Here is an 18,333-nt window from a genome sequence, read left to right as displayed (position 1 = left end):
AGAATGGGGTTAGAAGGGCTTTTCTGGTATTTGTAGCAAGTGATGTTGATGTGAAGTCTGTTTTAAAAGAAAAATCGGGAGAGCTCAATCAAGTGAAGCCACAAAGGTTTTTCACATCAATATGAAAGTTGAGGTTGAGGGCAGCATGGTGGCATCAGTTAGCACTGCCACCCTCAGTGCCAGGGACCTGGGTTCGATTCCCAGCTTGGATGCACATTCTCCATGTCTGCATGAGTTTCCTCCGGGTGCTCCGGTTTCCTCCCACAGTCAGAAAGACGTGCTGGTTAGGTGCTAAATTCTCCCTCAGTGTACCCGAACAGGCGCCGGAGTATGGCGACTAGGGGATTTTCACAGTAACTTCATTGCAGCGTTAATGTAAGCCCACTTGTGACAAAAATAAGTTAAGGATCAAGGCCAATCTAGTATTTTGGTGGAATGGGCTTCCAAGTACAAGATAACAGAATCTCATGACTTGGGTGTCTTGAAGACTTGTGGCAAGAAATTAAAGTGGATTTCATAAACAGGTAGTCACACCAGTGTGAATAGAGCATTTGACACCTAATGCTGCAGTGAGGTTAGAATAAAAATAAATCTTGCAACAAGTGCAGCTCAAATCAAAACTCAAGTTCAGGAAGATTGGGTGACAGGTAGCATCATTTATACTTCATTCCATCAATGAAGGAAAAATTATCAGCACATAACAGGTGGCTAAATTTACTGTTGCTAGTTTCTGCTTGTAAACCCATTCCTCTCCCATCAAAAACTGGCTACAGCCTGCAAAACCCATTTGTGCCAGTTGAGATTGTAACACGAGTCTGCAACAAACAGACCATAAGAGTACAAAAATCAGACTAATTGAGGTCAGATACCTGACCCAGATTGCTATCTCAGCAACCCATTTACCTTGTATTCACTGTTCTGAATCATAGGTGGCTCCCATTCACCATCCATCTCATCATCCCAATCTTCAGGTTTCTTGGCGTCAGGATCAGGAATGTGCTCTGGTTTCTCCCAGTCCTGACCCCCCAAAAAAAATCAGGAACAGTTAGAAATGAGTAAACACAGCGTTTCAATTTATTGTGCCGTCTCAAAAAAGTGGAGTAAGAAATTTACTTACGTCGGGTTTTTTATCCTCTGGGTCATCGATCTTTGCACGTTCATCCCAGTCTTCGGATTTCTTGGCTTCTGGATCCTTGATTTTCTTGGGTGGGAGGAAATCCCAGTCTTCTTCCAAACTGCCCGATTCAACTTTTTGGTTGTCGATTTTAACCTCGTAGGTATTGTCTGGACGGACAATGAGGGTGTAGAGATGTGTAAACTCATCATCCTAGTTTAAAAATGGAAAGCATTTAGTTTCTAGATATATAAAGGTTTTTCACATCAATATGAAAGTTGAGGTTGGGGCCAAAGGGTTAAAGCTGTTGGATTTCCAAAAGGCCTTAAAGCATCAACACCCCTCATCCATTTGTCACCAGAGAGGCAACGCTGCATCACTAGGTTGCAACTCTGCAAGAGGCTGAAGTTTAAAGTTTATTAGTCACAAGGCTTACATTAACACTGCAATGAAGTTACTGTGAAATTCCCCTTGTCGCCACAGTCCAGCACCTGTTCAGATCAATACATCTAACCAGCATGACTTTCGGACTGTGGGAGGAAACCCACACAAACAGGGGGAGAACATGCAAACTCCACAGGCAGGCTTTATATATCTAGAATTGATAGTATTGGGTGCGTCACCAAAGGGGATTGGATTGTACAAAGATAGAACATGCAGTGAGATTCTCTTTCATCTCATTGCAATTTGGCCTTCCTTGCACAATTTACTTTCTCTATCCAATTACAAGTGTTCAAACTGCAAGTTGTTCACTGCAGGTGATCACACGGGAAGATCAATTAGCAGACTACTCCAATAGAAAGTCAATCAGCAATAGCCCCTGAATAACAGAGCTCCACTCACTGACTCCTGACAGGAGATCCACACTGGTAAAGATCAATGAAGCATGGATTGAGTGTGCAGAAACTGACAGGGTGGAAGCAGTAATGACATGCCAAAATACTAAAAAAATAATGGTTCAGGGGTGAAGCTTCATCAGGCAATGAGCCATGGGGAGGGGGTGGCACAGTGGTATTGTCACCAGACTCAATCCAGATGGTAATGCTCTGGGAACCCAGGTTCGAATCCCACCATGGCATTTTTAAAAAATTCATAAACAAATCTGGAATTAAGAATCTGATGACCGTGAAACCATTAATCGATTGCCAGAAAAACCCATCTGGTTCACTAATGTCCTTTAGGGGAGGAAATCTGCCGTCCTTACCCAGTCTGGCCTACATGCGACTCCAGAGCCACAGCAATTTGACTTTTAAATACATGACAAATACACGAATAGGATGGGAATGGAGGGATATGGTTCCTGGAAGGGTAGGGGGTTTTAGTTAAGTTGGGCAGCATGGTCAGTGCAGGCTTGAGGGCCGAAGGGCCTGTTCCTGTGCTGTAATTTTCTTTGTTCAATATGATTGGCTTTTAAATGCCCTCGGAGATGAGCAATAAATGCTGACCTAGCCAGTAATGCCCACATCCCATGAATGAATTATGGACCTGCCGTCAGACAGAGCGTTCATGGAAGGGGAGTTTTACATGCCAGGCAGCAGGTGATAAGATTCCAAGGAAAATCTGCATAAGGTACCATTATATTACTAAAAAAAAAGAGAATCTCTCAACATTAAAAGTCTCTCCCCCTCCCTCTTGACTCTGGCAGACCTGATGTACATTTCTCAGCATCTTGTTTTAAGGTTATGGCTGCTGTAATTCCTGGTACATTATGCAGTTACTCACCTTGCAACGAATATCCTTGGAAATCAAGTGATTCTTCCCTTTGTAATTGAAAATCACGTGGACTTTCTTGGTTCCTGGACCACAGATGTCAGGACCTGAAATTACAACAGCAAAAAAAAAAATGACTCACTCACTATACAACATATTCCAATATTCTACAATGATAAGGTTGTCAAAGGATACAGTTGGATATAGATCAGCTGCAGATATGGACAGAGAAAAAGCAGATGGAGTTTAATCCAGGCAAGCGTGAGGTACAGCACTTGAGCTCAAATGTTACAGGCAAGTATAGAGTTAATGGCAGCCCTCCAGCCCACAGAAGGGCCTGTTCCTGTAGAGGGATCTTGGGGTTCAAGTCCACACCTGCCTGAAAGTGGCCACACAAGTAGATAAGAGTAATAAAGGTGGCGTATGGCATGCTTGCCTTTATTGGTCAGGGCATTGAATACAAAGAGAGCCAGGATGTCATGTTGCAGCTTTATAAAACTTTGGTTGGGCTGCACTCACAAGTATTGCATTTAATTATGGTCGCCACATTGCAGGAAGGGTGTGGATGCTTTGGAGAGGGTGCAGAAGAAGTTTATCAGGATGCTGCCTGGAGTAGAGGGTGTGAGCTATAAGAGAGGCTGGACAAACTAGGGTTGTTTTCTCTGGAGCAGCAGAGGCCGAGGGGAGACCTGATAGAAGCCTATAAAAAGATGACAGATAGCGTTGAGAGTCAGAATGTACAGTGGGGGGGGGGTGCACAAAGAATTGAAATGTCTAATATGGGGGGCATTCAATTAAAGAGGGGAAGTTCAAAGGAGGTGAATGGTAGATGTCTGGAGTGTGCAGGTAGATATGATAGGGGTATTCAGACAAGCACATGAAAATGCAAGGATTAGAGGGATATGGAAAAAGGGCAGGCAGAAGGAATGAGTTTAATTTGGCATCATGTTCAGCACAATACTGCAGGCTGAAGGGCCTGTTCCTGTACTGTACTATATTCAGAAACGCTACAATGCAGAAGGAGGCCATTAGGCCCAATTGCATCTGCACCAACCACAATCCTGCCCAGGCCCCATCCCCACAGCCTCACCCATTTACCCTAGCTAGTCCCCCTGACACTAAGGAGCAAGTTCACATGGCCAATCCACCTAACCCGCACATCTTTGGAGTGTGGGAGGAAACCGGAGCACCCGGAGGAAACCCACGCAGACATGGGGAGAATGTGCAAACTCCACACAGACAGTGACCCAAGGCCAGAATTGAACCCGGGTCCCTGGCGCTGTGAGGCAGCAGTGCTGACCACTCTGCCACCCAAAGGGTTACGTTATTGCTCCCCTAGCATTGCAAATTGTTGCACAGTAATCTCATTTGCTCTAATTTTTCAGTTTAAAAAATTAACTGCAGGGCAGGGTAAAATTGGAACCTTATCGATCTGGTACACATCGAGGCAACCAATTATGCAGATGATGCACAATATAACACTAAAGATTTATCCTTGGGGAGTATGTAATTATAGATCAAGGAACAAACTTAGTGTGCACAAATAACGACCGCTCAAGGCATAAAGTACACAAACTCACAAGGGACAGTGATGAATGGATACAATGCGAGAAACATTCTCCCCCTATGGGGGTGACGGCTGGGTACAATTCAGGTAACCTTCTCCCTCCAGGGGGTGGAGTTTGCAGCTCCGATTGATACACACACACACAATGAGAAATGGCTGCATTGAGGAGTGGCACAGAACCAAGATTGCACTATGGAACAATGTATGGATTGTACGGAACAACACAAGGTGGGTTAGAAGGGAGTTCAGCCTTCCCTGGGCTGGGTTTCCAATCTCATCCTGCAGGCAAGTGGGAGACCACACTGCCTCTTCACACATTCCCTCGGTGTTGTGAGGCTAAGGAAGGTGCTGGGGGGGGGGGTAAATAAAACAAAATGAAATGTAGGGTTCAACCCGAAAAAAAAAACTTACCAAACATAATATTGTAGTTGGAGTCTCCGTGCATATCAAACTGATCAAGGGTAGATGGAAAGACCTTCACATATCCACCTCCACAGTCGATGGTCTGCTCATGCTTGACCGTGAATTGGACGACAAGTGCTTTCCCCTCGTTGCTGAAGGGCTCAAACTTTGCAGACATTGCATAGAATCTGGCATCCTCGCTTGTCTGGAGTCCTGGGATTAGGGAAAAATAGAAGCTAAAATGAGCACAAGAGGTTAAATAAAGTAGCACAAGTTGTATATTTAAAAAAGGGAAATTTTAAACCAACCCATACTGTGTCCAAGCAATAAATACCAATGACAAGACAGAGGAAAGCTGCTGGTTTCAGGAGTCCAGCTACAATAATCTCTCAAATCTCCCTACATTTCCACTACAAACTGCAGCCAGTAGCAGATCCAACAGAAACCCATTCCAGCTATGACAAAGAGCCTGTGTTACCCTGAATGATAGAAAAGTTCAAGCAGTTTGTAACATCCAGGGAGCCACAGTCACCATTAAACATAAAGCAACCCCAACCAGCTTTCAAAATCAGGTTTTTATTTTGTAATGGCTACATGTTCTGGTCGCCTCACTATAGGAAGGATGTGGAAAAGATTGAAAGGGTGCAGAGGAGATTTACAAGGATGTTGCCTGGATTGAGTGGCATGCCTTAGGAGGATAGGCTGAGGGAGCTTGGTCTTTTCTCCTTGGAGAGACGTAGGATGAGAGAAGACCTAATAGAGGTGTATAAGACGTTGAGAGGCATAGATCAGGTGGACTCTCAAAGGCTTTTTCCCAGGGTGGAAATGTCTGCTACGAGAGGACACAGGTTTAGGGTGCTGGGGGGTAGGTACAGGGGAAATGTTAGGGGTAAGTTTTTCACAGAGGGTGGTGGGCGAGGGGAATCGGCTGCTGTCAGTGGTGGTGGAGGCGAACTCAATAGGGTCTTTTAAGAGACTCCTGGATGAGTACATGGAGCTTAATAGGATGGAGGGTTATAGGTAGGCCTAGAAGGTAGGGATGTGTTCGACACAACTGGTGGGCCGAAGGGCCTGTTTGTGCTGTAGTTTTTCTATGTTTCTATGTATTTGAAAGCTTTTACTGCAATTCACAACCCCAGAATTTCTCTCATTCATTGAGACATGAGCGTTGCTGGCTGGCCAGCATTTATTGCCCATCTCTAGTTGTCCTCGAGACGGTGGTGGCGAGCTGAACAAATAAACCATTATTTAAAATGCCAGATTATAATTTGGTTTGAGAATGTCATGAGTAGATTGACAAGTTAATTATTAACATGATTTCATTTAAGTTAATTATTGGGATGTATCCAAGATAACCAACTTGTATAATTATCCAAGATAGTTGGAGATCCGTGGAGGAAACTCAAGGTGCTATGGCAGCGCCAGACCCCCCTTTGGCTGAAGTATTGTGTCTGTCTAATGTCTGTCTTTGTACTGTTCATGTGTTTTTTAACAAAACTAGTTTAGAAAATAAAATTAGGCTTTAAATTGGAGTTTCATTTATCTTTGTGAAAAGATAAATAGAATTACTTTTTAATATTTTCTAAAAACATTATGGCCACTTGAGTACAGACTTCCCCACTTCAAGCTGCTTTCTTGAAACACTGCAATCCATGTGCTGTGGGCTGCCCCACAATTAGGGAGGGAATTCCAGGATTTTGACCCAGCGACTGTGAAGGAGTGGCAATATATTCCCAAATCAGGATGGCGAGTGGCTTGGAGGGGAACTTGCGGGTGGGTGTTCCCCATGTATCTGCTGCCCTTGTCCTTCGAGATGGAAGTGGCCGTGGGTTTGGAAGGTGCTGTCTAAGGATCTTTGGTGAATTGCTGCAGTGCATCTTGTAGATAGTATACACTGCTGCTACTGAGCGTCAGTGGCAGAGTGAGCAGTCAATTCTCCCTGTTTCAATGCACAGCAAGAGTTGGGATTCAGATCAGATTGACCAATCTGATTTTTGTTTTTAAACACTGACATTCAAGATTCCTCAGAGCTCACTACAAAGCCAAATCCCCAACTGACATTGCAATGTGTCACAGCACTGATGTCAGTGGTTGCAACCTTCCAGTCAGCAGAAAGAGGAACCCTTTCTGAGTGTATGAATTGTCCAAAGATGTGCGAGTTAGGTGGATTGGCCATGCTAAATTGCCCCCTAGTGTCAGGGAGACAGGGCCTGGGTGGGATTGTGGTCAGTGCAGACTTGACGACCCCCCTCCCCCCCAAACCAGCAATCTGAGGGAAGCGAATATCATCGAATCATAGAAACCCTACAGTGCAGGAGGCTGCCATTCGACCCATTGCGTCTGCACCAACCACAGTCCCACCCAGGCCCTATCCACACATCCCCACATATTTACCCACTAATCCCTCTAACCTATGCATCCTGGGATACCAAGGGTAATTTAGCATGGCCAATCAACCTAACCCGCACATCTTTGGACTGTGGGAGGAAACCAGAGCACCCGGAGGAAACCCACGCAGACACGAGAATGTGCAAACTCCACACATACATTGACCCGAGCCGGGAATCGAACCCAGGTCCCTGGAGCTGTGAAGCAGCAGTGCTAACTTACTGTGCTACCGTGCCGCCCACAACACTGTCTGCACTGACAATACCATCCAGGCCCTAGCCCGTAACCCCATATACCTACCCTGCTAATCCCTCTAACCTACACATCCCAGAACACCAAGTAACAATTTAGCATGGCCAAACCACCTAATGTGTCTTTGGACTGTGGGAGGAAACCTACAGACATGGGAAAACATGCAAACTCCACACCAGTGATCCAGGCTGTGAGGCAGCAGCACTAACCACTGTGCCACCCATAGGTAGATTTTTCTTTCTAAATGGAAAAGAGGAACTATGGAGGCAGAAGCTTTAATTAGGGAAAACAAGTGATACAAGGAGAAAAGAGGCAACGCAGAAGGTCAAGAGAAACTATAGCAGGAAGAACCACCACAATCTAGATCTTACCAGCAAGCCTGGTCACATGGCACTCAATTAGAAACCTTCAGGTTGGAGAGAGAGAGAGAGTCAATCCAGTCAAATGTTTTTATGTCCAGGTATACACAACCATAAAGCCGGCACGATAATACTGCCACATATGAATGCCATCCCGGGGCACATTACAAGGAAATACTGAAGTTGAGAAGCCAGAAGATTAAGCCTTGTAGTGAAAGCCCATCTTTGATGATCTCGATCTTTTGATGCAATACGGCCTTGAAATACTTTCCAACTTTCACATTTAACTATTTTTTTTTAAAAAAACCATTCAATCACTTGCCCAACCCCCTAGAGCAACCAAACTGCTTCAGTCTTCTCTGTAGAATCATGCAAGGGTTCAGTCCCACACTAAGTCAGACTAAGACACAAGGGAGCGTTGGATTTATTTTTGCATGTCTTTCTTCCATTACTTCCCTTAAGGAATTAAAAAAAACCAAACATCTGAAATGCCAAGGGCCAAATTGGGTCATTTAGCATCGAGACTAAAGTCATCCTACACAGGGGATAGAATGAAGGCGCGAGTCAGGTGGGGGGGGAGAAAGAAAGGGAGAGAGGGAATGTGGCTGCCCTACAAGGAAAATAATTAGTTGAAAATATTTAATACTTGGGGGCAGCCTTAGTGATAATGTACAGGAGCCCACATTTTAATCACAACTAGAGATAAAAATCACAGGAGTCATAGAATCCTTACTGTGCAGAAGCAGGCCATTCAGCCCATCATGTCCGCACCAACTCTCCAAGAGCATCCTACCCAGACTCTATTCCCATAACCCCACCTATTTACCCTACTAATCCCCCAAACCTACACATCTTTGGACACCAAGGGGCAATTTAGCATGGCCAATCCACCTAATCTGCACATCTTTGGACGTGGAGGAAACTGGAGCACCCGGACAAAAGCCACACAGACATGGGAAGAACACACTCCACATGAACAGTCACCCAAGGCTGGAATTGAATCAGGGTCCCTGGCGCTGTGAGGCAGCAGTGCTAACCACTGCCACCACCACCACCCCCCCCCCCCCACAACCCTCCCTGAACCACTGCCTGCCCCCCCCCCCCCCCCCCCCCCCCCGGAGAACAACATTCCATCAGGAGTTTTTTTTAAAATCAACAGTGGGGTGGGGAGAATTCCCCTACCTTGATCTTTCTCGGAGTCCCCGTAAAATTTGCCAGAAGTCAGCTTGAACTTTCCGTAGTCGGACTTGTGCTTTGATTCGGCCCATCGTTGTGTCCAGGCATCTGTTGCACAAGACAAAAAAAGACAGCTACATTGTAAAATGCAAAAAGAATAAAGACCCAAAGACAACAGAAAATGGCTTTACAGTGAAACCAAGCTAAAAGAAAGTGCCCATGGAATCCATTACCCATCACCACCATTTTGTCAAGCTTCCAGGTGGCGTCTCAATAGGATTCTCCCGTTGTACGAAGCTGTTAGTCACGACTCCTATGTAGTTACATGGGAGAAATTGACACCAATAACCAGCACACCTAGTTTGCATTTTTACAGCAACCATTCCAGGATAAAAATTATTTTGTGCCAAAATTTGGCCAACCAGATTAGAAACAAATGAGTAAGCTATTTAGCTTATTGAGCCTGGTCCACCATTCAACAAGATCATGACTGATCTCTCTCTCAACACCACACTCCTGGACACCTGTAGATTCCAGAGATTTCTTCCTTAAATATATTCAGGGACTAGGCCTCCATGGCCTTGTGCAGGAGAGAATTCCACAGGTTCAATACTCTTGGAGTGAAGTTACTCCTCGTTTTAGTCCTAAATGGACTACCCCATATTCTGAGACTGTGACCCCTTGTTCCAGAACTCCTCCTCCACCGCCCCCCTCCCCCCCCAGCCCCACCCCAACTGTGACCTTTTGTTTCAGAACACTCCCCCTACCCAGGAAACAACCAAAGCGTCTGCATCTAGTCTGTCCAGCCCCAGAAATGAATATGTTCATAGAATCCCTACAGTGCAGAAGGAGGCCATTTGGTCCCATCAAGTCTGCACCACCCACAATCCCACTCAGGCCCTACACCCCTAGCCCCACATATTTACCCTGCTAATCCCCTGACACTAGAATCAATTTCAGCATGGCCAATCAACCTAACCCACACATCTTTGGACTGTGGGAGGAAACCAGAGCACCCGGAGGAAACCCACACTGACACGGGGGAGAATGTGCAAACTCCACACAGACAGTGGCCAGAGGCTGGAATTGAACCCGGGTCCCTGGTGCTGTGAGGCAGCAGTGCTAACCACTGTCACCCATGTCTCAATTAAATCTCATTCTTAAAACAAGAAAAAAAAGGTACACAAGTTGCATTATTTGATTATAATGAAATAAAGTGTGAATTACCCACAAAACTGTATAATTCCCAACTGATTTAGAAGTAGTGAGAAAATAACGACTGATGATTTAAAATAGCCAAGAGGCTTTCCAACGTCTGAGTTTTATCCAAAATATGCAACCCATGAGGACGGCTTGATGCCGAATCGCAGCTTGGAATGTGTCTCCCTGGGCGAAGCAGACAGAAATATTCCCTCCAAGCTCCCTTTGCAATCATTTCCCCACGACTTCCTACTGCACAGGCACAAGTTGATCTCTCTGCCACAACAAAAGCAGGCTCAGCTGTGATGCCTTGTGGGGATAATTAGTTTGCCATGGTGTTCCCTGGTGAATAGTGGCTGCTTGGACAGAGATGCCATGAAAAGGTGACCAGCAACTCTCAATAATAGGGATTCAACATCCCTAAAGGCATTAGCTGGCAAGGATATTGGTTGGTCGGGAGGGAGAACCACACCATTGTTTCACTGGAGAAAAGTATTGGAAATGCATCAATGTTTTAAAACAAAAAGCATAAAAGTTAAGTGCTGGACAGTGAGCATTGGAAAATACCAAATTAATGCTTCAAAAGCCACAAGAGTTCCCTTTTGTATAGACGTTAAGTTTATTTATTTAGTCACAAGTAGGCTTACAGTAACACAGCAATGAAGTTACTGTGAAAAATCCCCTAGTCGCCACACACTGGCACTGTGGGTGTACCTACACCGCAAGGAGTGCAACAGTTCAAGGCAGCAGCTCAGAAAGAAACCCTACAGTAAAGAGGCCATTTGGCCCATCGAGTCTGCACCGACCACAATCCCACCCAGGCCCTACCCCCATATCCCTACATATTTACCCACTAATCTCTAACCTACACATCTCAGGACACTAAGGGCAATTTTATTTTAAGCATGGCCAATCAACCTAACCCACACATCTTTGGACTGAGCTCACCGCCACTTACTCAAGGGGCCATGAATGCTGGCCTAGTGTCACAAGTGTTCGGGTACACCGAGGGAGAATTTAACACGGCCAATCCACCTAACCAGCACATCTTTCAGACTATGGGAGGAAACCAGAGCACCCGGAGGAAACCCACGCAGACATGGGGAGGACGTGCAGACTCTGCACAGACCGTGACCCGAGCCAGGAATTGAACCCGGGTCTCTGGCACTGTAGGGCATCAGTAACCACACTGGTGATCTTCAAAAATGCCAAATTAACCAGCCATGAGGTTTATGTAGCCCAAACACCAATGAATTAGTTTTTAAAAAACACTATGGCAGAAGCTGGAAATCTGAAAACGTAAAACAGAAAATGCTGGAAATACTCAGCAAGTCACACAGCATCCGAGGAGAGAGAAACATTTAGTCACAAGCAGGCTTACGTTAACACTGCAATGAAATTATTGTGAAAATCCCTGAGTCGTCACACTCCGGCACCTGTTCAGATACCCTGAAGGAGAATTTAGCACCTATAACCAGCACATCTTTCAGACGGTGGGAGGAAACCAGAGACTTTTAGGGGCGGTCATCAGAAACTGGTTAATAAAAGCAGTTCTTGGTTGTGCCACAAGAGAAGATTTAAATGTGGACAGGAAATGTCCACTATCTGATTAAAGCCACCCAACAGATCTTTAAGATTCCTGCAACTCTGGCAAAAAAAAGTCACAATAGGAAGCAAAGCAAAAAAAAAAATACATAATTGTTTTGTTGCATTGATCCCATTCACTCACTGGGAGATTAAAGCAGATGGGGAGCCCTTGAAATACTGGTAATTTACCAGGACCAGTATGCACACAGCAAGCGGCTACTCAATTGGCAATACTTCAAAGCCTCATGCAAAGCAGGGAAGATTGTGCTATATAAACTAACCCTGCTGTAAACTTGGCACATGGTTTTAAAGTGAAGGAGGTTGTAATTTTGGCCTGATATACAACAGCCTTACAACTAGGGGGACAACGATTTGAGGGATTCCAAGGACAGCCCCATCTGCTGTATCCTTTAAAGGAGCAACTGACGCATGTTCGTTCACCCCTCACTTCTGGGTTATACCCTAGAGATAGGGCAAGATGATTGATGAGAACTATGTGTGCGCACTCTTTGGAACGGACACCTGTCCTGTTAGCACCACTGCCTCAGCACCAGGGACCCAGGTTTGCTTCCCGGCTTGGTTCGCTGTCTGTGTGGAGTCTGCGTGGGTTTAATCCAGATGCTCTGGTTTACTCCCACAGTCCGAAAGACGTGCTGGTTAGAGTTCATTGGCCGTGCTAAATTCTCCCACAGTGTGCCCGAACAGGTGCCAGAGTGTGGCAACTAGGGGATTTTCACAGTGACTTCATTGCAATGTTAATGACAGCCTACTTCTGACACTAAAATAAAACAAAAAAGCTGTCGTTTGAGTTTTAAAATAACTTCATTCAAGACTAGTTTACCAGGTTCAATATAAAAATGACGACAGGGCAGGTTCAATGGGCTGTATATGAATACGGAGTAGGAGTGTATGGTTTATGCTTATTCCCATCACGTGCATGGCCTGTGGTCCAGTAGAAAACACAGGTCCAGGTAAAATGGGGCTTATAAGTCAATAACCCATACAGTGAAGGCAGGTGTTCAAAGCAAGTATCTGATTTCAAGGGGGTGGGAGGGGTCATCTTAAAAAGCATCATTAATAAAATTCCAAAAGCCCATCAGCCCACTTCTGTGAAGACGGTGCGTTAAGTCAGACTGGATGGAGATCACCCATCAACTGTTTCTCTCTTCAGTCACTGCCTGATCTGTGAGCTTATGTCACACTTCCAGCACCTTTTTATTCATTCATGGAGTGTGGAAGCCGCTGGCTGGACCAGCATTTGCGCCCCATCCCTAACTGCCCTTGAACAGAGGCCATTTCAGAGGGCAGTTGAGAGTCAACCACATTGCTGGAGTCCCATGTAGACCAGGCTGGTCAAGGATGGCAGATTTCCTTCCCTAAAGCAGCATTAGTGAACCAGATGCAACTGTCTTCCCAGTTTAATAATATCCTTTCTATAATAGGGTGACCAGAACTGTATGTACACAGTATTCCCAAGTGTGGCCTACCTAATATCTTGTACAACCAGATGGGTTTCCACAACAATCGACAGTGGTTTCACAGTCAATATTAGAGACTTCTAATTCCAGATTTTTATTCTGTTCAAATTTCACCATCTGGTGGGATTCAAAGTATGGTCCTCCGAGCACGTCACTGGGATCTCTGGATTGTGACTACACCGCTGCCTCCCCACAAGTATTTCTCTTTGGCTTTTAAAGGCGGGCAAGCTCCAGCCATGAAAACACTTGGTGCAGTTATGGGAGCAAAAGAGGCCTTCATTCAAGAGTACTTACACCTGCAGTCATTGGGTTAACATCTAGCCAGCCAAACACACAAACTCACTTTTAATAGCATCGAGGCAAGAACAGTGAAGTGCTGGCTGTATCACTACAATTTTAAAATTAAAGCCTTTTTTTGTTTAAAGCTGCACAACAGAACGACACTATGGTCATACACCTATCCCTGTCTGTTAACTAGCTCTGGAAGAATGTATAGAAAATTTAGCACCATCAGCACTAAATACTACCGCAGAAGAAACAAATCTGGAAATGACTTTCCCAGTCTACGAAATAAGATCACAACAATATCTTTCATTAGGGGGAGGGGCCTTGGCACCAATCTTTGCCCTCACGTAACAACCGAAAGCTTTCAACGGAAGCAAATACTTAGGTCAGGACATTTCTGCCGAGAGAGGGGAAACATGGGGAGAGACTAACAGCCGCTCACTCTTCCCAAGATCCAGTTCCAGCAGCAGTGTACTATTTTCAACTAAGGAACTGGTTTGCTTTGTTAATTCTGCAATGCAGACTCGAGAGGGGGAAGAAAAAAAAAATAGTTTACAGAGTATAGGAATTTGAAGAATTCCTTTCCCCGAGGTTTTATTCTTGTAAACACTTAAAGCCTGACTTACCCTAAACAAACATCCTTCATGCTGTTCCTCAATGAACTGGTCGTGTGCTCACCTACATTAGGTCATCTCAATCCAAAATACTAGTCATTTTCCACAGCCAACTACATTTCGCTTCAGTTCAAGCTTGCAAAATTGATCAAGGCCAGATGTTTTATAGTGCGTCTGAGCGAGGATTTCTGGTTTCACATTCAGCAAGTCATTCCCGATCACCAATTTATGTTCTCCCAGTATTTCCCCGACTTCCCTTCAGCCACCTTTAGTACCGGATCTCTCACACGGCACTTTGGAACAAATCCCACATGTTTTAGCCTCAAGCTCTAGAATTTCTTCAAGAAAGAAAAACTTGTCACCACTCCCACCTCCTAAATCTTTGGGCACTTGCCTCCAACTTTCACTTTAAAATAATCCAACAAATAACGAAAAGTATCTTGCAATGTTTCATAGAATCAGACAGTGTAGAAGGAGGCCATTCGGCCTATCGAGTCTGCACTGACCACAACCCCACCCAGGCCCTATCCCCATACATTTACCCTAGCTAGCCCCCCCTGACACTAACGGGGAATTTAGCATGGCCAATCCACCTAACCCACACATCCATCCAAAGACGTGCGGGTTAGGTTGATTGGCCATGCTAAATTGACTAGTTTCTGGGGGGGGAGGGGGCATTGCAGGGTAAATTGGTGGGGTTACAGGGATAGGGTGGATTTGTTATTGGTACAGACTCAATGGGCCAAATGGCCTCGTGTACTGTAGGAATTCTACAATCTTTGAACTGTGGGAGGAAACTGGAGCACCCAGAGGAAATCCACACAGACACTGACCCAAGCCAGGAATCAAATCCAGGTCCCTGGCGCTGAGGCAGTAGTGTTAACCACTGTGCTGTCCCCAAACACTTTTTTTTTTAAATGAGGCACAAGTACACATGGTTCGCAGTGAAGAGGGGAATAACCCTCTCTTTGCCTTACTCATCCGTAGGAGGACAGGGCTATGATGGAGCAGGTTGTATTCCAAAACAAGGCAAGCAGCATTAACACCAAGGAATTCCAAGTACAACACTAAAGTGAATTTGTAAGTCAAACACAGAAATTGGAGGAAAACCTCAGTAAAATCTTAAAGTCATGCTATCCATAAATCAGGATTTCTTTCCTACTTCCAGACAACGACATCAGTTCCCTACTTGGTTTGACAAAGTTCCACAGCCAGCATGTATTTCACAACATGGCAGTTTGCTTGTGCAACCCTACATACTACGTGTCTTCAGGCTTTTGGACAGGAGAAGGAGGCAGCGAAGGTAGAGCAATGGCAAAACTCAACCGAATCTGAACCGCTTTGCAGGAGGCACTAAATGGTGCTCAAAGGCTAGATAGTGGCCAACTTCCCTTCTCCACCCATCCAAGGCAATCCTCGGTCACCCAGCTAAGATTAGCTACTTGGACAGGAGAGCTCATCTTAGGTCCAGAACTGCATGCAACACCTTTTGACAGATTGGATCATCAGGGAAAACCTGAAATAGTTTCAATTTTCCCCCCACGAACCAAGCCAGATCAGATAGTTGACCTCAAACAATAGTCACAAGTTTGAGTTACTTCACCTTACTCCATTGTCAACTGTTTAATATGCAGGGGCTGGAAAATTATGAAAGGCCTGCCACCCATACTTACCCATTCACATGGCATCGCAACTTCACTATCCTGCGAACCCCACCATCTCCAACAAATAAAAAAATTAAATTGATGTTTTTGTGAAACAGGGATGTATTTTAATTCCTTCTGGCGAGCCAAAAGACCAGAACAAGGAAATACAAGCAGCACATTTTTTAGAATGACAGCATGTATTCCAAACAACCACCTCACATGGCTGGAGGAATACATTCCAACTTCTCCACATTTTGACATGATCCCAAACTTTAAAAAACTGAATGGATAAAAGACAGACACACCTGTGGACTGAGCGCTTCCAAAACTCAGGTGTTAGCAAGGAAACTCACTCCATTAAAGGTGAGTAATTAGGATTTAACAAAAAGTTAGTTTTTAAATGTATAGTTCCAAATACATCACTTGCCTCAACGGTAATTTTTAGATTTAAACATTAAGAAAAATACTTTAAGTCCTTTTAAGGTTCTAGCACATGTAGGAATACAGAAGTGCTCATTCAGGGCAACTATACACAAGACAGATTTTAGAATGGGGAGCGGGGGCACCATTAACTACAGCTTAGCAATTGCCAAGACAAAAAAAATTCAACAAAAAGCAGCAGAATTTTCATTGGAGCTCTCATTTCTTTTAATACAAGAGTGAAAAAGAAAGTGAAACAAAGTTTAACTCACCTCTACCATTTTAAGTTCAGATGAAGCCATCACAGCCTTATTTTAAAAGTTCATCTCTACAATTTAGTTTCAGATGAAGCTAAAACCACTAGATCATTTAAAAAGCTCACCTCTTACCATTTTAAAATCAAGCTATTACACCACCAGATAAATTTTAAACTTCTCCCATTTTAATTTCAAGTGAGGCAATTACCAGATATTGAAGAAAAGTTCACCTCTAACCAGTTTAATTTCAGATTAAGCTACTACCACTCAAGTTTACTTCTTACCATTTTAAATTTTAAAAATCAAAACTACTGCACCACCAGATCATTTGAAACCTGTACCATGTTAATTTCAAATGAAGTTATTACCATCAGATTTTTTAAAATAGTTCATCTCTAACCATTTTAACTCCAGAGTTTGCACCCACCAGATCATTTCAATTCCAGATAAAGCTATTACCCACCATTTAAATTGGAACTAATACCTCTAGATAATTTTTTTAAAATGTCACCTCTAACCATTTTAACTTCAGATAAGTTTTCACCCACCACCAGTTCATTTTAATTCCAGATAAAGCTATACCCATATTTTTTTTAAAATGGGAAGCCAATATACCACTAGATCATTTGGAAAAAGTTCACCTCTTAACCATTTTAATTCCAAATTAAGTTTTCACCCACCACCAGTTCATTTTAATTCCAGATAAAGCTATATAACCCACCTCTTTAAAAAAAAGTTGAAGCTAATATACCACTAGGTTTTTAAAAAGGTTCCCCCTCCCCATTTTAACTGGGATGTCCACCAGATCATGTTTAACCTTTCACCATCTTAATGCCAAAATGGGGGGGCTATTACCACCAGATCTTATTTTTTTTCTAAAAGTTGAAGAGAAAAAAACACATTCTTCCCTCTTTTAACCCCCTATACACACACATTTAATCTGGATTGATCCAGCATTTACAATTCTATGGATTAAAATTTACTGCAGATGCCATCATCTTGGGAGGGGGTTATTTTGCTGGAAGGAAGGCCTTCTTTCTGACCCCCCTCCCCTCCCCAAACCAGACAAGGACAACTCACCTCCATCAGAAAATTCCTCCTTAAAATACACTGAGGGGTCTGCAGCTGCCAGGGCAGCCAGCAGGCAAAGCAGCAACCTGGTCTTCATCTTTCAGCTGGGGGGGGACTTTTTTTTTTAAACTACTTTTCCTGGTTTAAATTACTTTTGTTATTCTGTTTTTTTCCCTTCCTCTGGAAAGGGTTTTTTTTTTAAATATTAAACACAACACCTCAAGACCATCAAGGCACCTCTTGACACAACTGAAAGCACCAGCACTGAGGCAGCTTCCCCCCCGCCACGGATGCTTTTATACCGTGCGCGTCACTCAAACTTCATAGTCGGCCTTGTCCCGCCCTCCCCTCCTCCCTGCCCGCTGATTGGTCGCGCCCGGCACTGCGGGTGATTTTTCCCACTCCTGATTGGTCACTCTGGCTGTCACTCACAAACGTCCTCCTCCCTCCCCCCGCCCCTCCCCGCGCCCGGGGAGGGGGTGAAGCCAGCAGGTTAGGTTGCGCGCGGGCTGCCCAGATGGCCGACGTTGATTGGCCGCGCGGGGACGTCATGGCGGCGCCAGGCTCCGGCCAATGGGCATCGACCACATGTTCAGGCGGCTTGCGGGGCGGCGGCGGCGGGGTCCCGCCCCCTTTTCCCGGGCCCCGCCCCTCTCCCTACCCCGCCGCCTCTGATTAGTCGGCCCGGCTGTCAGTCAGATTAGGTCACAAGGGACATTTTTTTTCAAAACCAGGGACAATGCAACATGGACACAGACAGACCCCCCAAAAACATGGACATAGCACTTAGCCTGCTGGAAAGTGCTG

General features: G+C 44.7%; 1 protein-coding gene across 1 annotated transcript in view; it reads right to left on the bottom strand.

Annotated features, from left to right (window-relative positions):
• LOC144507637 (uncharacterized) overlaps positions 1–17,792 on the bottom strand; it is a 66,315-nt gene extending 48,523 nt beyond the window's left edge. The window contains exons 1-6 of the mRNA XM_078234794.1: positions 17,536–17,792; positions 8,975–9,076; positions 4,803–5,006; positions 2,837–2,931; positions 1,118–1,327; positions 904–1,017 (exon numbers count right to left, since the gene is read on the bottom strand). Coding sequence (XP_078090920.1) covers positions 904–1,017; positions 1,118–1,327; positions 2,837–2,931; positions 4,803–5,006; positions 8,975–9,076; positions 17,536–17,623 — 813 coding nt within the window. The 5' untranslated portion in view covers positions 17,624–17,792. The remainder of the gene's footprint in view (positions 1–903; positions 1,018–1,117; positions 1,328–2,836; positions 2,932–4,802; positions 5,007–8,974; positions 9,077–17,535) is intronic.
• Positions 17,793–18,333: the final 541 nt, after the last annotated feature.

The sequence above is a fragment of the Mustelus asterias genome, chromosome 19, assembly GCF_964213995.1.
Source record: "Mustelus asterias chromosome 19, sMusAst1.hap1.1, whole genome shotgun sequence".
NCBI lineage: Eukaryota > Metazoa > Chordata > Chondrichthyes > Carcharhiniformes > Triakidae > Mustelus > Mustelus asterias.
Note: the sequence above shows the minus strand (reverse complement) of the source record. Positions and strands in the feature narration are given on the sequence as shown.